The 24,916-nt window shown below is 33.0% G+C and overlaps 1 protein-coding gene across 1 annotated transcript in view; it reads right to left on the bottom strand.

The window, feature by feature from the left end:
* Window positions 1–24,916, bottom strand: part of QSOX2 (quiescin sulfhydryl oxidase 2) — a 66,928-nt gene that overhangs the window by 12,643 nt on the left and 29,369 nt on the right. The window contains exons 3-11 of the mRNA XM_031949333.1: window positions 17,587–17,687; window positions 16,042–16,090; window positions 15,447–15,552; window positions 15,059–15,149; window positions 11,233–11,378; window positions 8,646–8,789; window positions 8,268–8,397; window positions 3,524–3,646; window positions 1,555–1,705 (exon numbers count right to left, since the gene is read on the bottom strand). Of these exons, the coding sequence (XP_031805193.1) occupies window positions 1,555–1,705; window positions 3,524–3,646; window positions 8,268–8,397; window positions 8,646–8,789; window positions 11,233–11,378; window positions 15,059–15,149; window positions 15,447–15,552; window positions 16,042–16,090; window positions 17,587–17,687 (1,041 nt within the window). The remainder of the gene's footprint in view (window positions 1–1,554; window positions 1,706–3,523; window positions 3,647–8,267; window positions 8,398–8,645; window positions 8,790–11,232; window positions 11,379–15,058; window positions 15,150–15,446; window positions 15,553–16,041; window positions 16,091–17,586; window positions 17,688–24,916) is intronic.

Genomic DNA, 24,916 nt, shown 5'->3' with positions numbered 1-24,916 from the left:
AGACTGTAAAAATTGGGATTTTAGTTGGGACTTGAGTAGGGAGATAGAGAGCCTTATGGAAGAAAGAGCAATGAAGTGAATTGAATGATATGTTTGGAAGGAGGTACAAACCTCATAGTATCTCACCTAAAAGACGTAACCTTTCTTATATATAGTTTTTCTTGAATCAAGTCTTTTTTAAAACTTCTGCCTCGATATGAAACAGAATGTTAAAATTAATGGCACTAAGTCCTAGAGAGATATGTCTAGAAAAAAGAGCTGTTCCTTTGTCTCTTAGGAATTACTCTAAATTGAGAAGCTGACAAAATTCCAAGTCCAAAAACCCCCCAGAACATTCTTCAATGAACTACTCAACAAATAATCAATCGACAAATCAATCCATAAATATTTACTGTCATCTACTATTTGCCAGATATCATGCTAAAAACTGGGAGTGAAAAGACAAAAGTGAAAAAGTATATCCTCTAAGAGCTTGCATTATGTTGAAGTAGGCAACATGTACATATATGGACATATACAAAATATATACAAGGTAATGAGGAGCAGGTAACAGAGGCAACAGCAGCTACAAGGACTAGGAAAAATTTCTTGTAGAAGATAATGCTTGAACTGAGTCTTGAAAGACATTAGGAATTAAAGAGTGGGAGGTGAGAAGGGAATATACTCTACAAATATGGGACTGTCAGTGCAAAGGCATGTAGACAATCAGTGCACAAGGAGTGCTGTGTCTAAGGAACAGTAAAACCAGCTACTTGACTAGAATGACTAGAATGCCAAGGGAAGAGGAGTAATGCAATAAGACTAGAAAAACAACTTTAAAAGGAGTTTTAAATGTGTGTTTATACTTCATTTTAGATTTCATGGGAACTACTAGAGTTTATTGAGAAAGTGACATGGTGGTCAGCCTTGAACTTCAGGAAAATAATTTTGGTAGTGGTATAGAGAATGGACTGGACCAATGCAGGAAAACCAAGTAGAAAAGTTGAAACAGCAAGTCACTTTACTTCCCTGGGCCTCAAGTTTCCTCAGCCACAAAATAGAAATAATTCCTCTACTATTTCCCTCATAAAGTTACCTGAAGTTCAAAGGAGATAATGCATATAAAGTGCTTTGCAAACTATAAAGGGTCACAAAATGCCAGTTGTTATTATTATATAAACTTTGGCTGACTCTTTACTAAAAATATCATTATTCAAACTGGCTTTATGACTTTATATTTTTCCTTGTTTTAGTGACTCTTCAAAATACAATATCACTCAGAAAGAAACATAGACAAGTCATTCTTCTTTATAACTTCTTTCACCTAAGCTTGTGAAGTTCATGGGGTACGGGATGGAAGCAGAAATTCAATTCATTCCAAAATTCCTAAATCCTGAATTTTAATTTTTCCAGAAAAATAAGTCACTTTTATCCATTCTAGTTAGGCTGGAAACAAAAGAACTGTACCTAATTTTCTGATGCCCTGAGAGTCAAATGAATATAGATCCATGTTCCCTAAGCATATATAAGTTATGGTTATGGTCAACAATCACTTCATCTGTAAATGTCACATACCTGTGTTGGCCAGAGCTTTTGGACGAACTACAGCCTGGACAGTTAAAGTGTGGAAAAGTTTCCAAAGAGAACAAGTGTAACCCCTTAACTCTGGTCTGCTTCCTTGGCATCCAACCCACTTAACATGATTAGTTAGAAATATTCCAGAAATCTGAAAGAGAATTTATAAAGTCCATTTTGGTTTTTAAATCAAACTAATACTATTCTGCATTTAGTTACATCATTGACAGTCTTTAAAATATACAGAAATGGATTTGTTTTCTATCAATAGACCTTAAAGATGTATCACATATACTCATCTATCTCCCTAAATTAGCAATATTATTTCTGAAAGATAATACTACTACCTCAACAAATTATAATTAGATTTCATATAAGATAGAAGAAAAATAAAAATACAAAGCACAGCTATAATAACATCCGCAGAGGGATTACATTACACCAAACTTTTTGAAAAGCAAGCTGATGAGTAAATATTAAAACAGTAAAATAGAATAATAAAATCATAATAACTTAGAAATCATGGCTATGCAAAGAGAATTGTTAAATGTTCTTTCTTCAATTGAGAATATTAACAACTACTAACCAATTATTTTAAGAGAAGTTTGAATACTTTATCTGTTATTTAAAGTTTAGTCTAGTTATATTGCCATCATTAATTTCCTACTTTTATAAAAATATGTATTAAATGGTATATATGTTTATATGTATAAAACTTCATGATATTACTGCATTATAGATCTATTGAACATTTCAAATTAGTATAATGGTAAACACTGCTCAGAACTTAAATTTATAAGATACTTTGTAGGCACATTAAGGTAGAAAACAGATTTTTATTTTTAACTGAACGCTGATTAATGAAACTGACATTTACTATGTAAAATAATTGGACAAAGCTCTTATTAATAAAATACTGTAGAAAACTGATAATTAGAAAACTAACATATATTATGTGGACACTGGCAAATATGGTATCTTGTTTAATTTAATTATTAAGATATTTGGTTGGCAATAAAGAAATCATTTATTTAGAAGAATAAGAGTAAATGATGAAAAATTCTATATGAATATCAACTAAATGAGAAAACTCTTAAGCCTCAACAAATATTAAATTCTAAATGCAATGTTCTGATTTCTCTGAAACTATACTAGTTACTTAAATTATATTTTGCACTACTGGGATAATTTCAAATAAGTTTGTAACTATTGCTTTTAAATGGGCCTGGCACTGTGGCCAGATACAGATGATTAAATTTACTTATTTAGTTAATGAAATTAATTTTTTTATTTATATTAAGATATGAAATTGAGATATAGTTACTGAAAAGATATTTACTAGTTTTCAGAAGACCTGGGTCTGAATCCCTTGTTCTGCTACTGACTATTTGTATGATTTTGGGCAAATCATTTCTTTCTTAGGGTTGAGTTTCCTTATCTGTAAAGTAGGGAAGCTGGCATATAAGCCTCGAAGGTCTCTTAAATTTATTCAATCTTATAACAAAAAGTTTTACTTAACTGTTCTGATGTTGATGTTAAGATACTGACAATATCAAACTAATTTGTTGGAGGGAAAGATACAAAAGCATCTTGAGAATATGAACAACAAACTGTGGGTCTTATTCCCTGAAGAACAAAGTAATAAACAGTTCATCTGGCTGGGGCAGGGGAGTGGGGTTGGAGAAAGATATAGTTAAACCCATTACCATCAGTATATCTGGGAGACTGAAATAGTGACTTTGTTGATTTTTTACTAGGGACAAAGTTTAATATGCTCAGAACATTTTTCTTCCTTCTAACTTGTAGAATCTAGGCCATGTTTTAATGAATTCTTACCAGACCCCATAAGTTGGAGAGTTCCTCCACAGATCACAGATCTGAACTAAGGATCAGAGCTGTAAGGATAATGCTCTTAGTCCCTGACTATAATGCATCTCCTTTTAGATTAGAATATGAAGTTAGAAGTTACCCGCATTTTGTTATTGACTAGGTCCAGAATTGCATTGTAAGGAATTTTGTCCAGAGGAAGGCTGACCAACCACTCCTGTAATGTTTCCAATAACTTCACCACAGGTTGTCGGCCAGGAAATAGCTGAAAAAGATGAATGGTAATGATAAGATTCACTCAGAGAAAACCTCCAGTGTCATACTCTCACAAAGGGAAGTTTTGATGAGTTTTTTCAAATGATTCTGAACTCTGAAAGTATAAGCCTTGCTAAGCAAGGGAATGGCTTTTACATAATGATCTCTCCAAGTCAATAATTTTATTGGCAGAGAAAGAAAGGGAAATCTAAGTTATGATCTAAGCCTATGTAGGCTTGTCTATCTAGAACCTTTCCCCAGACTGAATTTATTGAAAAGTTACAGGCCATACCAATTTCCTCCCAGTTTGGAGTAGATACAAAATCATCCTTTTCTTTATATTTTAAACAGCTGTCCAGCTCCATGAAAATAGCTGTCTCATTTTCACTCTGGGATAGCTACTTTACAAAAACAGATGAAATGATTCCTGAATATGGTTTATTTATCAAGTTGTCAAAAGCTTTGCAAGCCTACCTGAAATAACAGTCCACTTATTTATGTGATGCTCTTTGTGATAAAACAGCTGCTAATTCCTTCTATTCCACTCAGAGACTTTGGTGCTTTTTTGCTCATGGCTTCTTTGCTATCATTATTTAAATTGTTGATCAGCAGGTATGGATGGCAAGCATATCTATATTTCTCTAATTAGTTTCTTTTTCGTGCTATTCTGAGTTTTGGTCACCTAAATCAGACACACCAAACTAGCATCTTTCTACCCCCCTACCTCTCTACCCCCCAAAAAAACCACAAACCAAAACCCAAAAAATAACCATTATGTCCCCCCTTAATAAGGAGATTATATATCTCTCTTACTTAGGGATCTATATCAAATGAGAGTCTTAGTATAATTGTAAAATAAAGATGTTTGCAGGGACTACTAAAAACTAAAGTTATAATCCTGTATTAATAATAATTTTGGAACAAAAAATCAAATCATCAACTTCTTTATTTAATAACACTAGGGAATTTTTTAGACCAGGGTATGGAAATGTGTAAACACTACTATCTATTCACTAGCAATTTTTAAAGTATCTATACATCCTATTAAGACATTTTTCAAGGTAAATGACAATTTTTTACTATCAACTAAAGAGCCATCCAGATCACTTATGTGAGGCTAACAGAGAAACATGTTTAAAATTAAAGGGAAAAATGAGAAAAATACCAAGAGAGAAAAAAAAAGCACATCCAATGAGACAAGAACAGTCATGATTTGCTAATAGCTATGCAACAAAATTGAATCATCTGGCCAGGATCCATCAGAAAAGACGAAGGCTATTTGAGGGATAATATGATGAAAAGATTAGTGCTATACTTTCTTAAAGGAAATGAGGGCAGCTAGAGATTTTTTTTTAAACTACTGAGTAGTATTCTGAGGAAAAACCTGATTATGACTGATTTTCACATACTAGATATTTGAAATATGTTGCACAAAGCTCATTATTATTTGAAACAAAATTCATTTTTTTAAAAATTCATAATATAAAAATGAATTCTGGTTTCCTAAAATGCCTTAATAATAGCCTATTAGGCACATATGTTGCTGTTTTCTGACATCTATGTGGCATCATAAAATTAAAAGAGATGTCAGATATCATCTAGTCCTATCTCCCATACCATGCAGGAATCCCCTTGAAAATATTTTTAACAATGATAGGAAACAACTATTTCACTAGGCAACTCAGTCCATTTTTGGAGAGTTCTATAAATGGTTATAAAATTCTTTATATTAAAAAATAGTTAAAATCTATCTCTTGTAACTTTCACCCAACTGGTCCTAAGTTTTGTCCTCTGAAGTTACAATCAGTCAATTTATTGCTCAGATAATGGTTGAACTTCAAGGACTTTCAACTCTGGTATCCCATAGTTCTAATAACTCTCAGTTCTAATAATTCTAATAACTCAGCTTTAAATATAAGAAGATAGCTATCATATCCTGCTATCATTTCTTCTCTAATATTTCTATTTCTAACTTCTTCAACATTTCCTCATGGAATATAATCTTTATACTTTTATTTGTTTAGTCATTCATCTCTACCTTATCAATGGACTTCAAATGTGGTACCCAAAACTAAATGAAGCACTCCAGATATTTTTTGAATAGTACAAGAAACAGTAGAACTATTCTTTACCTAAATATTTCTCTCTCACACAAATTGCTGGTAAGCCATGTTTTCTTAATCTATGCTAAATTAGTTGATTTTCTGATCTTGAATGAAAGACTTCACAATTACTCTGTTAATTTTTATGTCTTAGTTTTGGCCCAACCTTCAGAATAGTCAAGATCCTTTTGCATCTCAGTACTGTCATTGTTCAAGAATAAACTATGTGTCTTCCCTAATGTGCTGTTGCTGTTTTTGTTTATATAAACTTCCTTCAAATGATATTTTTATTAACCTTTCACATGATAAATAAATGTCTAAAAAATTTAGAACAAAGAACAATTTTAGAAACATCTCATTAGTGATAAGAGGAAAAAGAAGATATTATACTGTTTTGCATAGTTTTAAAACTAAGGTAAAATAGAATGGTAAATACATAGCAGAATGAGTTTATTAAAAAAGTTAACAGGGAAGGAATGTTTCAAACTCTTTTTGAGTTACACTGTATTTTGAAGAGTCACTACCACTAAATCTAATAAAAACAATCTCAAAGTTAACAATTTTATTATTATCAGGAAACACTCTACCTTTAAAGGGGATTCAGAAATCATCGCCCATGATTTTATATATTGAAAATCAAGATCCTAAAAACTGTCTAGAGTTTTTATTGATTTGTCAATTACTTATTTGATTGATGTCTTCTTCCCAATTTATAGTATTTCATCATAGCCAAAAGAATAATTCCTTACCTGGGAAATGAATCCCTAGATTTCAAATTCACAAATCTTAATAATTTATCTCATATAAAGATACCTTCTTCATAGGTGAATTTTTTCATAAGACTTGCTTTAAGAACTGTGCAGAAAAACCATATAAGGTCTTTTGGGAGGACCTTTAGACTCTACTAAACCATCTGAAACTGTCATATTGTAACTTTTGGTGACTGAAGATCACCAAGGAATAAATTCTTATTTATGGTGGGAGAGGGTGAGGAAGGAAAGTTTATATAAAATATCAAATGGTAGTATACCAACTTTTGGACTAGTTTCCATATATTTTATGCCAGGGAACCTAATAGTGACTTTAAGAAAAGATCTGGGAATTAAAAAAAATTTAGTTAATTCAGAAACTGGGTAAATAGGTTTTTATAAACAATAAGAAGCAGAAAGTCACTACAGAAATGGGGAAGAATACAATTTCTCAGCTTACTCCAGAAGCTGCTAGCAGTAGCTTCCTACTTCTAGCTTGGTCTTGGATCTATGAATTATTCAAAATGTAAAGTCATAATTGAGTGCAAACAATAAGGGATTTGGAAGTAAGAGGAAGTGGGTTGGAAAACCAGCCCTGATACTAGTTGGTGGCATGACTTTGGGCAAGTTGTTTGATTTCTATGATTGGTTCATTAAATGCTGCAATTCATAATACATAATGCCTTGTGAGTATCTGTGATACTCAATAGAAGCATCTCTCCTAGCTAAATAGAACTCCTCTCAGGATTTCTTTAAAGAAACAGTCTTGAAACATTAAACCTGAAGTGATCATCTAAAATCTAATCAAATACATGTAGGCTCATTTGCTTGTTAACACACAAAACACATACAACATATCTTTTCAGAAAGAAATTATTTCCAAAGAGATTTTAAAGAAGGGAAAGGGAGCTGTATGTGCAAGAATGTTTGTGGCAGCCCTCTTTGTAGTGGCCAGAAACTGGAAACTGAATGGATGCCTATCAATTGGAGAATGGCTGAATAAATTGTGGTATATGAATATTATGGAATATTATTGTTCTGTAAGAAATGACCAGCAGAATGATTTCAGAAAGGCCTGGAGAGACTTACATGAATTGATACTGAGTGAAATGAGCAGGACCAGGAGACCATTATATACTTCAACAACAATACTATATGATGATCAATTCTGATGGACGTGGCCCTCTTCAACAATGAGATGAACCAAATCAGTTCCAATAGAACAGTAATGAATTGAACCAGCTACACCCAGTAAAAGAACTCTGGAAGATGACTATGAACCAGTACATAGAATTCCCAATCACTCTATTTTTGTCCGCCTGCATCATAGGCTAATTGTACACTATTTCAAAGTCTGATTCTTTTTGTACAGCAAAATAACTGTTTGGACATGTATACATATATTGTATTTAACTTATACTTTAACATATTTAACATGTATTGGTAATATGTATTTAACATATTTAACATTCCTGCCATCTGGGGGAGGGGTTGGGGGGGAAGGAGGGGAAAAATTGGAACAAAAAGTTTTGCAATTGTCAGTGCTGAAAAATTACCCATGCATATATCTTGTAAATAAAAAGCTATAATTTAAAAAAAACAGAAAAAAAAAAAAAAGAAATTTTTCCAAAAGAAAATGCAGGTTTGGGCAGTTAAGAGAAACAAAATCATCCAAGGATCTTAGGAAATACTCTCATCTTCAAATATGCCAACCTTTTCATTCAACACAGATTAAATTCCCCATACAAATGTAATCAAAGATTGCACATGTATACGGTACCTTTGCAATGACAGTAATAAAATTCCTGAAGGTCTTCAGCTCAGCTCCCTCCAGTGTCTTATGAGAAGCAAGCTCCACTCGAAGGAGATAATGCAACCCTGACTCAAGATCAGCCATATAAAGTTTTGACCTAAGGTACACATCATAAATTGTGTTTAAAAAACTGCATCATCTTTATGAGATATTCTTTGCTCTCCCTCCTCCCAATGGAGATATAGATGGGAAGCTACTTTTTGAAGAAAGTGTGTATTATGCATGATTCAGAAGTTTAACTACTAAACAAATTCTTTCCCCAAACATTATCAATTTATGGTGTCCTTCTTGTCAAGTTCTTATCAAATTTAACTACCTAAATGTCCAACTATTCATCATACTTACTTATCAAATTCTCTCCAGACTGTAATCTCTGAATTGTCATCTTTGTTTGGTTTTACTGTAAATGGAAATTGTGAGAACATTTTTTTTCTCACACCAGGTAATGACTTTAAATAGGAAGAGAAGAAAGAACGGAGAGGCTTTAAGCTGTAAAAAAAGAGAGATTAGGGTGAAAACTCATGGGTAAACGACTTTAACTTCAGAATAAGATTTCTAACAACCTTGACAAGTTAATTTATATTAAAATCCTAAGAAACACTTTTCATTTAATTTAGAAATTTTTCTGTTAAGATAACTCCTAGAGAGGCAACTTAATGCAGTGAACTGAGTTCTAGACTTGGGAGAGCTGGATTTGATCCCCAAGTTCAGATACTTACTATCTATGCAAGCATGGGCAAGTCATTGAACCCCTCAAAGCCTCAGTTTTCTCATCTGCAAAATGGAGATAATAATACCTGTAGTAACTATCTCACAGAGTTGTCATAAGGACAATTAAGATAACGTATAGAAAGTAATTTGCAAACTTTAAAGATCTACATGAATGTCGGTTATTGTAAATTAACACAATCTGCTCTGTGACTTGGACAAGAAACCAGTAATGGCTGAAGAAAACAGCAATTCAGATTTTAAATTAATAACTTTATTTCAAATATACGAGAAGATAATAGTTTAACATGATATCTTCTCATCTTAAGATAACAAATTCTAGTTAAAAAGGGCTGTGGACTAGCAGTTTGAATATAATGGGAAGTCAGATACTATCCGTGAAAAAATCCCTAAACTTTTTGTCTTTTAATTTCCTTATCCCCATGGAGTTAGATTTCCTAGGAGTGTTGCTCACTCTAATTATAAGACACTTAAAAATGTTCTGGGTTCCTCTTAAGATTTCATAGAAATAACCTTAAGTTACCATTAAAAATGGTCTACACTTTCCTTCATCTCCAAAGAAAAAACAAACCAGCAGAAAGGAAAAAAGATGATTATAATATTAATATTATATTTAAGGACAAAGCTACACAAACTGTATTGTTATTACTAGCCATTAGAGAATTTACCTACAAAGCAAACCTGTATTCTAGTGGGTCTAGTCAATTACCATAGGTCTGAAAGTTGGTCCCTTCTTTTTCAGAGACTGGTTATTAATTTCTGTGAGTTCACTATCTCACTCTAAGTTCAAACACATTTGGTCAGATTCTAGAAGCCTAGCATATACCAACCAAATTTATGAGAGATTTGGTTTATGAACTTATCCAAATTTATGTAATATATTTTCAGGTAATCACTACTGGAAAGCTGGTTACTAGATGCTATGTTTTTATGCCCACAGCAGCTCATTTAACTATCTGTTAAGACAAGGGGAAGGGAGGAAGAGGAGAAAGAAAGAAGTAATCTGCATAGATGGAAGTAGTGCCCACATGGACTGAAGTACTAAGTGAAGAGGAGAGGGAAGTGGATCTGTGATTTCAATGTGGAGGGAGCTCCAGGTGAAATACTTCATTTACCACTGTAGGCTATTATTTTCTCAGAGAATAACCCAGGGCACCCCAAAATTAAGTTTCTTTTTCAAAGGCATTCGAATAGTGTGTGGGTCAGAGCCAGGGTTAGGAGTCCTGGCCCCAAAGCCAATTCTCTATCAACTACATCTTAAAAGGATAACGAATTTGTTTAGGAAATTGGGGCATATTCACTATAAAAGGTATAATTCCTTCCCAGGAGCTAAGTCTAGGAGGGAACCAAGTCAATTTACAGAAGCTTTCTTGGGAAAACAAGAACTTAAGGATGTAATATCAGATGATTACAAAGGACTTGACTTCATCCAGTCTGAGCAGAATCTGTTGACTTCTCCTTCCATTGTCCCATTATTCTTTATTATATTTACTCAATTTCTTTCAACATCTTTTTATATGATTTACATCTAAAAGATCTTATCTTGAGTATTTCTGGGTATACAGATTATTTACAGATTCAACCCACATCAAATTGGTTTCTATTAAGTTTGACCAAAGATGGTGTCTTCTTTTGGATTTCTGCCTATTTCCTTACTCTAAGACCAATTATAAATTCTTCTGCTTGATTTTTAAAGCCCTTGACAATCTGATCTTTCGAACCTTAATACACTACTATTCTCACACTTCTCATGATGGTCCAGCTAAATTATCTTCTTGCTGTTCCCTCACATGTAATACTCCATCTCCTGTCTCCATTTCTCTTCCTTAAATGGAATGCACTCTCACCTCATCTCTGCTCTGGAGGATCTCATTTATTTTAAAACTCTGTTCAATACTCATACTTTCTATATGAAGCATTTCCTGGTCTTCCCCATTACTGGTGCCCTTCCCTCCAAAAAATTACCTTGTATTTATTTTATATGTCCTTATTTATTTACCTGATGGTTTCCCCAAAAGAATGTAGGACAGGGAGTATGTCATTTTTGTCTTTGAATTTCCAGTGCTTAAGACAAAACAGACATTTGGTAAATCCTGGTTGAATGACTGATTTCTCTAGTTCTAATATCCTGATATATTTATTAGTCTCTAAAATTAAAAAAAAATTGGAACCTTAGCCAACTTTTGCATATACTCTTACTTACATGTTAATTAATCCATGAGACCCATTTGGATAAATCAGATAACATGAAGGGATTGAAGTAACACCAAGTTTCTTGAGAAATGCCTTATCAGAATTCAGTGCTCTTTTTACCACAATGTTTTTGTACTGAATCAAGTCTAATATCACCTAGAAAAAAGAGAAAATAGAATGTAAAGGACACTGCCCATGATAGGTTTTTTTCAGAAGAAAAAACAGCTAAGTAAAACAAATTTAGAACTAACATAATAACTAAAATTTTGTAATAAGTCAATTTATGGTGAAAAAATAATTGTCATGTACTGATCTCTAACATATATATATATATATATATATATATATATATATATAAAATAACATTTCGTGAAATTAAAATAACTCATCATTGCATATACCACTTCTTTAAGATTTTTCAGCTTTGTTTTCGTGTAGACAATGTGATTAAGAAATCTACTTTTATGGAGAAAATGTAATGTATCATTCATAAGACTTAAAAACAAAAAAGACAAAGTTTAGCAGTTGAAGATTTTTATTTAAGTTTGTTTTTAAAATCAACCCACCACCCTCCAAAACAACATAGTTTGTCCTAAAAAAAAAAATACTTCAACCAGTGAAAGGTGAGTTTTCTAACTTGGTTAATCATTAGCTAGTTGTATAGATAAGCTCATATATGCTTTATAGAAGCCTGGCTTGTTTTTTTTCTCCTAAATACAGATGCTATTTATGTTCCTATGCATTTAATGTGTTACAATCTATATCAATGAAGGTAATGCCACACCAATTAAATCACAGATCCACCAAAGCAACATTTACTAGAAAATAATGTGATTTGTGAAAAACTTTAAAACTATCTATTCATCTCCTAATAATATCAAGTGGTTTTTTTTGGCCACATATCCAGTCTTCTTCAGAAACCACACATAAAAGCTAGCAGGCATCTTATTTCAGCTGTCACTGAGAAAATTCATAAGTATAAGCAAAACAGTATAATATCAAAATGGCAGGCCAATTTATGTTTCTACTACAACAATGATGTTATTTATTTTCTCAATTTAGCTTAAAACTATGCAAACTTAAAAAAGCACCAAAAAACCTAGCAGTTTCCTTAGCTGAAATAACTATATTAAAATTTTTAAATTTTGACAAGACACAAAAAATTAAAATGAGCTATTTTATCTATAATTAAGCTAACTTAAGTTGATCAAGTATCTATTCAACAATCCATGATGAATCTACTATTTTTAATATAAGATAAATACTATTAATAAATCTTTTGTGCTCCTAACACACATCTCCTAATAACATTGTTTCTCCTCTGCAAGCAGAATGAGAAGCAAGTACCATTAGGATGTAAACATTGATAAGGTTGCAAGGAAGCAGTCAATCAAAGACTAATCAATGCAATGACTCACTGTGACTTCAGAAGACTGATGATGAAATGTGCCACTCACTTTTCAACAGAGAGGCAAGGGATTAAAGACGTGATAATGGTTTTCAGATATAGTCAGTGTACTAATATTTGTTCTAAATAAACTTTTTGTTGAGGCAATTGGGGATAGGTGACTTGCCCAGGGTCATACAGCCAGGAAGTGTTAAGTGTCTGAGGACAGATTTGAACTTATGCCCTCCTGACTTCAGGGCTGGCGCTCTGTCCCCTGTGCCACCTAGCTGCCCCCTAATATATATATTTATATACACACACACATACATACATACATGTGTGTGTGTGTGTGTGTGTGTGTGTGTGTGTGTGTGTGTTTTGCTGAGGTAATTAGGATTAAGTGACTTGCCCAGGGTCATATGCTTTTTTTTTTTTTTTTTTTTACATGGGATAGCTTCTGTTGGTGGGAGGAGTGTGGACAGTATAAGAGAAAGAAAGAACATAAATAAAATATTTTAAAATAGAAGAAAGCAAAAAAAAAGTTCAAGAGGGGTCACAAACAGGGAAATGACATCACTATCATGTTAGATGCAATATTCACTTTAAAAAACCTCTACATAATATAAAGACAGGAGAAATTAGTTAGTTTTAAGATGCCAGGTTAGAGACAATCAGGCAAAGCTTTGAGATCTACTTGTAGATCTTAATTGATCTATTCAGGACATCTAATGTAAAGTATGTAGAACATGTTCTGAATTATCTATAGGTACAGGGAAAGGTTTAACATGGTTACCTAAAATCCAAAGATAATAATAGCCAAGCACAGAATTCTTTTCTACTATAATTTGCAATTACAATTGCTACATTATTTTACTTCTCAATAAATTTTCAAGTGAAGAAATTATTTTTAAAAGGATGCTAATAAATTTCTATGACAGAACATATAATAAATTAGACCACTAAAACTATAATTTTTACAAAATTCAGACATTCAATATTTTCCCTTCTAAGGCAGAAAAAGTAAAAATTTTCTATATTTACTTTTTAAATAACAACAACAACAAAAAGTAGGGAAGTGAGTCGATCACTTCCCAGTAAGGTCTATTCTAAGAGTTAAGCTACAACATGTTATCTTCTACACTATGCTAAAGCCTCTATTATAATTCTGCTGTAATTACAAAATGACTTTAATAAAGATTCTGGCTACCAAATACATAATTAATAGGGAGTATAATGTCTACTTTCTTTAAGAATAGCGATCACAAACTTCAAAATTTCCCATCATCCTGTGACTCCTGTTCAGTTGTTCACATAGAACCATCACAGGAGCTTCACCTAACATACTAACATCAAGAAGAGCACAAATCAACTGGAGCACAGAAATAAGGCATAGCAAGAGCCTGGATTAATGAAGTCCAGGAACAGATAAAATCACATTTTAAAGTGCCCAGTTTTAGCTTCTCCCCAGCCAAGCTACTCTTCAAAGAGTCGAGGAGTTAAGCTGATTTGCCCAATCTTTTTGCACCTCTGACCATGATGTGGGCAGCTCGGTTACTCAGTGGAAAATCCACAAATTGCAACATCTGCCCCTACAAAGTTTTTATTGACTTTGCTAAGAAGAGGATTCTCACAGAGCATTAGTCACTTATCCTTACAATTGTGTTAAAGTTTAATTAGAACTATGAAAATGATAAGCTTCTACAGCTTCAAAATGAGCCCAAAGCAGGACAACCACACAAATAGCTCATTTTTGATATATAAAGTAATTGGATATAAGTAAGTTTTCTGAAATAGCCTTAATGACAATAAATCTAAAACAAGGAAAAACATTTAAAAAGAAATTCAAATGGTCGGAAAGGTCCCAAATTATATTAAACATGAAGATCCTGTTTTGCATTAAAAAACTTTCTGGCTAATCTAAGCCTCAGTTCAATTCAATTTAGCAAAAACTAAATGCCTACTAACAGCAAGGTACTAAACTGAAAGATAGAGATACAAAGAAAAAGTCCCTGTCCCTAAGAAGTTTTTATTTTGATGGGGGAAGATACTTACAAGTAAGTACAAAACAATTTGAGGAGAGGTTTAAGACACACATACATGTATTTATACACAGATGCTGTCTCTCCTTATTGGCAGGGACTATTTCATTTTTTGTATTCCTAAAGCCTACCTAGCATGATGACTGGCAAACTTAATAAGTGGTTACTGATGTATTGATTAAGATGGAAGATGAAAAGTCAAGTTTGGAAAATAGCTTGTAATGCAATTTAGCGATAATGCAAGGTATATGAAATGAAATAACAAGAACTAATACTGAAAAGATGCCCAAATGAATTATGAAACAGCTAACCACTTCTGAATATGAATTCCGCAGGGACTTCAAATTTAAAAAAAACTACATATGGTATGATTTTTTAAAATGAGATGAAAGGAAAAAATTATACAGTACCTCTCGTCCAACATATGAGTTATTGCTTTCAAACAAAATAGCAATGTAACGACCACCACTGTTTTCCAAGAGAGGATAAATGTCACTGGACCTTTCAGGAGGAAAAAATAAATTAAATTAATTTACAAAAGATCTTGGTCATCTTACTACCATCTTCTACAAGCCACATAATCAAAGAATCTTTGAGTTAAAAGGGAACTTAGCAATCCTTTAATATTATTCCTAGCAGCCAAACTAACCCAAATTTAAGTTGGAATAGAAGCCTGATACCTAGGTTTAGCAAACAAATCAATATCTGAAAAGAACAAACGAGTTTTAAACATAGATTTCTTATGTAATCTTATTTTCTGGAGCCCAAAATGCCACTTTTCACAACCAATATTCTTACGTAACAGGGTCTAAAGATGGACAAGCAGGAGGTCTGTTTCCTTGGGTATGATTCTGGAGGAAATCAATCATAGTTTGCCTTACTGTCTGTGGCTCTCTATCAATTCCTGCTGAAAAAAATAAAAAATTAAATCACTACTACTTTTCTAAATGGCAAACACCAAATACAAAGAGAAATACAAACTTTTATAAAACTCCTAACTTTTTCTTAAGTATAAACAGCAAACAGATCACAGTATTGATGTATGTAAAATCTACCAACAACGGTTACATAGTGTGAGTGCTCTGGCCCAGATATGTCAAATAGGTGGGCTACAGCATTCCTGAATAGAACCCGAACCAGATTAAAATGTAATTGGGAAATATTTAACAAAATAAATAAAAACAGAATGGAACTTGTCAATATGTTAATGTGTGCTTTTCTGTGTTGATATACAACGTACAGGGATCCTTATTTATGACTCACTACCCACACTTTGACCCTTTCCCTTCTCTATTTGAGTTTAAGATCACTGTTCTAGCCTAAAGACCATTTAAATGTAATCAAATTACAAGATAACCCTAGTCTATTTCAAATATAATGAGCATATTCATACCTTTGTAATTTTCTCCAATTGTGAACTCCTTTGTAAATGCTTTAAAATACTGAGGGAAAAAATTCAACAAATAAGAAAAATTCTTGCTAACAGATATTACAATTGACATAGACAATCCTATGTGTGCCTTTACAACTATACCTCTTTGAACAATTTTTTCACCAAAAAAATGGCTCAATGAATTTCAGAATTTTTCCACTGGCATTATTGTATTTAAAATTATAATATATAACTTAAAATATGACATGGTTTAAAATAATATTCCTGTTCACATAATCAGATTTTTAAACTAAATATTCAAAAACTATTTTTTTCTAACCAGTCCACTGAGAAATAAGCCCATTTAATATAACAGTTTAAAAAAGGCAAATCGGTTAAGAATAATTCACATTTACCTAGTACTTTAAGGTTTAACAAAGTACTCTCCTAAATGACCCTCTCAAGTGAGTAGATGTACTTTTATCCCCATTTGCAGATGAATACACTGAGGCTTAATATGATTAAATGAATTATGAACTTTGTAGGCTTAGTTATCAGAAATGGGAGTTAAAGCCAGGTCTGTTTGACAAAGTCTGGTTCCAACAATCTTTCCACCATAGTATGCTGTCCATATATCCAAGCAGATTATATATACATATGAATTCTATTTAACTACAAAAATATTTTTATATTATTGCCAGGGCTAGGTAGCATTCCAACTAAGCATATACCTATAGAGTGTTAGAACTGGAAGAGTCTTAAAAGATAATTTAGTCTAAATTTCCTCAAAGAGGCTGTGACTTGTTAAGATGTCATAGCAAGTTAATGGATTTATTTTAAGGTTGAAAATGTCCTAATCAATGATTTTTCTCATAAAACTTGTTAACATGCATTTTACATTTTGGAAACTTGCCAAGTAAGGATTTTCGACCTAAAAAACAAAACCAGACTGCTGGTTAATTCTGTTCCTTTTGTTTAGGCTGAAACTCAACTGCCAGGGAGCCATAAAACTAGAAATTTAAATTGTGCCCTCTAGTGGGAGGAAAAAACACAACCTTCCCTAAATATATCAAGAGATATCAGAGTACAGTGTTAACTTAACTGTACATTAGCCTTTTCTATATGCTTAGCAAAATTGGTTGGTATTCATGGGGCTATATTGTTTCCTTGCCTCCATTTTTAAAAAAATAAGGCATTAAAAATAAATGTCTTACTTTGCACACTCATCTACTAGATATTCTACTAACATTTATTTCTGTATCCCAAATAGTTTTTCTTAAATGTTTTAAAAATAAGGAAATAGTCAGCAAAAACAGCACATTCCATTCTGATGGGAGCTGAGAATGTAGTGAAGCATTTGCAAAACACACATAGTCTTTGGAAAAGTTCAAGAACCTAGCCCAAATGATAAGAATAAACTATGGAGATATAAATGTAATGAGCAGCAATTTGGATGAAATTCCTTACAAAAAATGTTCTGATAGAAGGTGAAAAAGTAAAAATTATATGGAAAGATGTATTAGTTCAAGCTAAAAGTACAAATAATAGAGCAGATAAGCAACTCACCCTAAAAGTTGGGTAAAAATGAATACCATAGTCCTTGCAGGTATCATAGTTCTCTTCTGCAGCACAATCCAAGACTGCAACTCTAATGGCAGAAGCCCAGTCTGAAAATGGAGGGTGGGAATTATAAGAAAGCTCAAGGATAGCATGAATCTAAGGGGCCTCCTTCTCTATATACTCTCATTCTTAAATGATCTTGTTGATTCTATGATCAAATCTACACAGATTACACCCATATCTCTACAGGAGCCCTGGTCTCTCTTGAGTCTCAGATTTGCATCCAGTCCTCAGTGCTTCAGACAGCCCAACTTATATAGATATTTAAAAATCAGTACTCCAAAAGAGAACTCACTTAACTTTCTTACAAATCTATCCTTCTTTGCAATAAGCCTATTTTTTGCTGAGGAATTATCCTTCCAGTTATCTAGTTCTCAACCTTGTTATTATCCTTCACTTTTTGCTTTCTCCCTTCTACACAATTCCAAAGACTTCCAACTCCTCTTTGCTCACTCTTTCAACTTTTAGGATCATTACCCTTCTTCAGGCCCTATTATCTTTCTTCGATACTATTACAATAGCCTCCTAAATAATCTCCTTGTCTCTACCATCTCTCCTCTGTAATATATTCTCCACAGTTGCCAATGTGACACTTTTGAAGCACGTCTGATAATGTCATTCTTTTACTCAAGAAGTTGCACAGATCTCTATCACTGAATAGCATATAAAACAAATTTCCCTGTCATCTAAAACTCTTTACAATCTGACTCCAATCTATCTTTTAAAATGACAGCATATTATACCTCTTAATACATCTTATATTCCCGATCCCCCCAAATGCTAGCCCAAAATTAATTTGTATTTACCTGTTACATATTTTATTTATTTATATGCGTACATGTTGTTTAACCCCATAGAATATTAGCTGCTTGAGAGCAGACACTCTCATTTTGTTTTGTTTTGTATCTGCATTGTCGCCAGGCACTCAAGTAAGTGCTTGTTAATTGATCGAATGATTTTTCTTGAAAGATGATGAGCAAAAAGGGCCAAAAAGGAATTGGTTTCTTTGATGCTTATCTGGGTTGTTAGGTTTCTCCTTTGAGGAAACAAACATTGCTGCTTTTTGCTTCATCAATTAAATACATTAATATAATTTTCTGTCAAATGAGTAAGATGTATAAAACCCCTAACAAAACAGATGCATCTTCTATGGCATCATCATAGATGGCAATAAAGCAAACTGAAATTTGCTGAATTTGCAGATCACTCAGCAGCTCACAATACTGCATAGTCTCCTAATTAAACTCACAAAGCCAATGATTTCATTGATAAAGGTCTGTTAATAGAAACTGCTGTCAAAGGACAGTGTCTAATACAGCTAGAGATATATTAAACAAGTGTTTACAGATGAAGGGATGCGGTTTACAAAGCTGGTCTTTTAAGAAGAGCTGCAAAATTTTAATTCAAATAAAAGTAAATATGAAACTTGGTAAATGCAAGTAATAATTGGGCTATCAAATCAAATATATTGCTGGCATGTTATGTATTTTTTAAAAATCTCCTTATTGTCACACTTTGGAAGAGAAGGTAAAAAGAAATTTTTACTTTTTCTTTACTTTTAGATTCCCCCCCTATAACTAGGAAGTTTAAATTATGTAGTAATAATCATTCATAGACTTTAGTTCTGCTGTTGATTAAGATCTCTGTGATGATCTCTAAATTCTTATGCATAATTACCTCTTTAGTTTGACTTTATATATCATTAAAATCTTAATGGGAAGCTTTGAAACATAGAATAAAATTTAAGACCTGATTTTAAATTTCAGGATCAACTTAGAGCTTTGTGACAATGGGCAAGTTGGGTCACTTCACTGTGCCCTGGTTTCCCCACTTGTAAAATGGGGATAATAATATGCTACTTACTCACAGGATTGTTTTGAGAAAAACACTGTAAACTTTTAAGAGGTTGTAATAACAATCATAAACATCATTATGACCAGCATTATCATCATCATTATCTCATATGAACAATTTTCTTTGAGCATTTTTGTGATGTGTTTTCTAGTGCTGTTGCACTAGATTGTGAAGATATGTGAAAATGTGAGAGGAGCAAGAACATATTGAATTTAAAATGAGTCACTAAAATTGTACACATTTAAAAGTTCATATATATCAAGTATCCTATGATATTTTCTACTTAATTCACCAACTTTGCTTAAAATATGAAGCTATTTTTGCTCTGTAAAATTAGGTGAATATATGTATAAAAATCAAGGAAATAAAATGAAGGTATTGTGTCTATGATCAATAAATACTGAACACACTATATATTAATTGGACATGGTAAGCAAATTCTTTAAATTTGGCTATGTCAAATGGATAAGAGGAAAAAAGAATTATAATCATAACTGTCCTGGATCATAGGTTACATCTTTTTGTATTCTCAAATTGCACAGAACTACAGAATAGTTAATATTCTCATCCAAAATGTAAGTGGTAAGTCACTGTCAAGACTTCTTTCAGACTAAAGTGTTTATGTCTAAAAAGTAAAAACTTAAGTATGACACTTTAAAGAGCACTTTGTCATGTCATCTTGACTCCCTTCCCCCCCCCCCCACTAAGTTCAGCCTTCCTCCTATTTCAATGTTACTTCCTGTATGAAGTCTTTTTTTTACTAACAAGAAGAAAGATGTCCTGTTCTGCCCTAACCTATATCTCCCACAGCACTCTCTTCATTTACCATTCAATAAACCATAGAATGACGCAATAACAGAATTGGAAGGAACTTTCCTAGTGATGTTCCTTGTCAAAACTCTTCATTTTACAGATAGAGAAGTTAAGACCCTGTGACTTGTCCTAGGACCCAGAAATGGTGGCAAAGTCTTTTTCTTTTGCAATTACACAACTATTAACATATGTATTGTTTAAATCTGGTTTAGTTGATTGTTCATCATTTTATGTTTGCCCTCTACTAAATTTACCCTCTTTTAAAATTACTCTGATGTCTCATTATGGCAAAGAGTTAACTAGGGTTCTTAAAGGATATGTCAAAGTCAAGTTTAGCAGGTTCTATCAATTTAATTTAATTCACCTAAAGTATTTCCTAAATTCCTATCTAGAGCTAGGTACTATGATAGGAAATGGGGAAAGACAAAAAAAAGGAAGGAAATATTCTTGTCCATTCTAAATATAAAAATCAAAATGTGCAAGGTAAATAGGCAATAATACAAAAAATATTAAAAAGTAATTTTGAGAAAAAGTCAAAATAATTTAGAGGATTTTGTAACAACCAAACCAAATGGAATGGAGAATAGCTTCATATAGGAAGTGACATGTCAGCTGAGCCTGCCAAAGAGACAGCTTAGGAATTCCAGAATGTTTTTGTAAGAACTGACAAGGTCAGTCAATGCAAAAGCACAAAAATGATATGGATTGTCATATACAGGAATTAGCAAATATGCCAACAGTTTGACTGGAAAATAGGGTGTTGGAGAGGGAATTGTGACTCCGGTCTATACAGATAGGTTGAAGTCAAATTGTGAAGGGATTTAAATGTGAAACAGAAGAATTGGTATTTTACTCTTGAGGCAACAGGGAACTACTAAAGCTTCTTGTGAAGAGAAAAGAAAAAGACAAAACCTGGAATTTAGGAATGTTACTTAGGTTGTTATGTGAAGTAGATTAGAGTAGAAGCTGGAGGCAGGGGGGCAATTTGGAGATTACTATCATAGTTCAAGAGAGAGATAATAAGGTTTTGAACTATATTGGTAACTATGTAAATGGAGAAAAAGGGACATATGTAATTCAAGGGGGAATAAATGGAAGAGTTGAGAATAAATCCAAGATTGAAAAGTTAGTTCCCTGGAAGAATGATGGTATCATTGATAAAAAATATATAGTAGATTTGGAAGAAAAGAATGAATCTTGTGGACATACCGAATTTGAGATATATATGGGATATCCAAGTGGAGATGTCCAGTAGGCAGCACTGGCACTCAGAAGAGATAAGGGCTAGTTATATAGACTGGGGAGACATCTAAATAGAGATGGGGGGGAAGAAGAAGGAAGAAGAAGAAGGAAGAAGAAGAAGGAAGAAGAAGAAGGAAGAAAGAAGAAGAAGGAAGAAGAAGGAAGAAGGAAGAAGAAGGAAGAAGAAGAAAGAAGAAAGAAGAAGGAAGAAGGAAGAAGAAGGAAGAAGGAAGAAGGAAGAAGGAAGAAGGAAGAAGAAGAAGAAGAAGAAGAAGAAGAGAGAAGGAAGTAGGGACAAAAATAGAATGAGAAACTATTACTGTCAAAGGGTCAAGAAGTTCAAGAATGATGAAAACTAAGAATAAATCACTGGTTTTCAGAAATCATAAGATTGTTGGTGACTTTGGAGAGCAGTTTAAATCTCCAACAAGGTTATAAAGTAAATGGAAAGTAAGGATATATAAACAGTGAATACAGATAGCTTTTCTAGGAGACTGATTGCAAATGGGAAAAGATATTTAGGATAATAACTTGAAGAGAAGTCAAGAGAAAAGGGGGCTTTATGTTAAAGAGATAGGAGGTATAGCAAGGAGTAGCTGAGATTAAGGTGGACTCAATTTTTTTCAGTATGAGGCTAAGTCCTTTGCTAAGAAGTAGGGAAAAGAATAGTATAGATAGCGAAAAGAAGATGTGGGGAAAAAACATTGTGGGAAACAAAACAAAAAGTCAACTAGGGAAGAGTAAAAAAGACTGACATGCAGCAGTAGGGGTTCAATTGAGATAATATAACATAAATTTGTAGTAGACTCAGCAATATAAGAATTCAGTCTGACCACATCCACCATCAGTGTTTAGCCACAGAACGGAAGAGGAAAAGTTGGATGAAGCAAGTAAACCAGAGTTAGGGTTTGGAAAGAAATGAGTGGCAACAGAATGGTGGGGGTGGGGAGGGTGGAAGTAGATTGGGGGAAGGAGAAAGGGATTCAATGGTTAAAGAATAGCAAAAAGTTTTACTGGTTAATTATAAGGTCAACATTTTGAAGGAAGGAAAGTAAGCTTCAAGCAAAGGTGCTTACCTGGGAAATCAACAGAGTGGAGTGATCTGATCCTTACTGACCTTGCAGTGTTGAATGCTGTGGATTACTTTTTTTTTTTCCTTTTAAAGCCAATTTTATTTTTGCAAACTCAGATTTTTATGTACCAGAATTATTTAGAGTTCAATATATTGGAATAGCAATAACTAGATTGTACTATGTATGAAAATACAGATTTCATAAAACAATAAATGAGATGATAATCATTAGTTTTATGTGTTTACTACAGGATTAAAAAGTAAAGTGTTTTAAGTTAGTCATTAGTTTAACATTTTAAGTTTTAAATTCAACTTGATTTGAAAAAATGTGATTTACACAAATTTTGGGAAACTATTGCATCAGATATATTCTTACCTTTATGTCAAGGGTATTGTACATTCTGGTTAGGATTATAACAGCCTTGAGAAGGTAAAATCTGTATCTTATAGGATTTTCTACTTGTGGATTACTTTCTTCTGTATATTCTTTCCTCTCTTGGTTTTCACAAAATTATTCTCTCCTGATTCTTCTCATTTCTGTCTAACCCCTAACTCCTCCTTCTCAAGCTCTTTTGCTAATTCTTCATCCTTATCTTGTTCACTAGTTATGAGTATTATCTTTTAAATCTTTTCTCACTTGGGGATCTACTTAGCTATCATAGGTTCTTTACTCTCACTTGCAACTCACTGCCAAATCTTGCCATTTCTCCCTTCACAACATCTCTTATACATTCCCCCTTCTCTCTATTCACACAGCTAATACTTTGATTCAGAACCTTATTACCTCTTCTTACCTCTCACATAGACTATTGCAATAGCCTTTTAACTGGTATCTACCTTTCTCAGCTCTAATTCATCCCCCAACCAAGTGTAAAAGTAATTTTTTAAAAGCATAGGCTTGACTATATCATACACATACACATCCTGTGCAATGAGATCCAAGTGGCTATTACCTCCAGGATGTGTGTGTGTGTGTGTGTGTGTGTGTGTGTGTGTGTGTGTATGTGTATGTGTGTGTGAGAGAGACCATCCTCTATTGCATTTTAAAGCTCTTCACAATTTGGTCCTCTCCTATCTTCTAAACTGGCCACAAATACAGATAAGAAACTTTTTTTAAAAAATTACATTGACATTTCAGTGAATGGAAATTTGCATCTAGACTAACATGAAATTATTTAAAACCACAACTGATGACCTGATGACTTAGATTGTTTACCTAAATTGTCTGACAGCTGCAATTTCTCTGATGCAGTATTGGATTGTTACCAGCTTTGGTATTAGTTCATATTGTATTGTGTATTTCTCACTTGTATTGCTTTCTAGAATTAGATCTAGAATGTCCTCACAGCCAATCTACCCCCTTTAATTAAAATTAAATATATACCCAAAGCACATTTTCTATCAAGTCTGCCTTGACCACTCAGCCTTCTCTTTACATGATAATTACTGTCTATATAATTCATTTGTCAATTGATCACATACAGGCTTATGATAACTTCTGTTGTTGTCTTCAAATATCATTTAAAGATCTCATTTGATATTTTACTTTTCACATCTTTATGATCCTTCCCAAATATATGATAATCTCCTTGAGGGCAGGGACCCTGAAAAACTTCTTTGTTACTTCCACTACAGTGCTTTCCTTTTATAAAACCTCAATTTAAAAAACTGTGAATTCAAAAATTGTATTTTTCCCATTATATGTAACAATAGATACACACACACACACACACACACACACACACACACACACACACAATTTGACATTTACACAGCATTTGGAGTGCTATCTCCAAAAAAGGTCCCAATAAGATTTTAAGTATTTAAATTCTTAGAACAGTATAATTTAGGAAACTGCCAGATTAACCATTTTAAATGAATTTTTACCAGTAAACCTGGTTAAACAACTACAATTCTTACTTAATTATTTCATTGAATTTACCAGGTGTTTGACTAAATGATGGGAAACAAATGGTTATCTCATAGGCAAAGCGGAGTAACAAAGAGGACGTTGTGTCTGGAGTTTACTGACAAGCATGGAAGTCCTAGTTATGCCACTTACTAGCAGTGTGATAGACTTGAATTTACAGTTGAAGAAATTGAGGCAGACAGAGGTTAAATGACTAGCCCAGGATCATATAACTAATAAGTATCTGAGGTCAGATTTTAAATGAACTTTTCTTGACTCCAGGATCAACACTTTATCTACTGTGCCACTTAGCTACCCAGAGTTTTAAAATCAATTAATTGAGAAACTAAAATCTTCCTATTTTGCATTACCAAAAGACAAAAGCA

The sequence above is a fragment of the Sarcophilus harrisii genome, chromosome 2 (assembly GCF_902635505.1).
Source record: "Sarcophilus harrisii chromosome 2, mSarHar1.11, whole genome shotgun sequence".
Lineage (NCBI taxonomy): Eukaryota > Metazoa > Chordata > Mammalia > Dasyuromorphia > Dasyuridae > Sarcophilus > Sarcophilus harrisii.
This window is presented reverse-complemented; position numbering and strand designations above follow the sequence as displayed.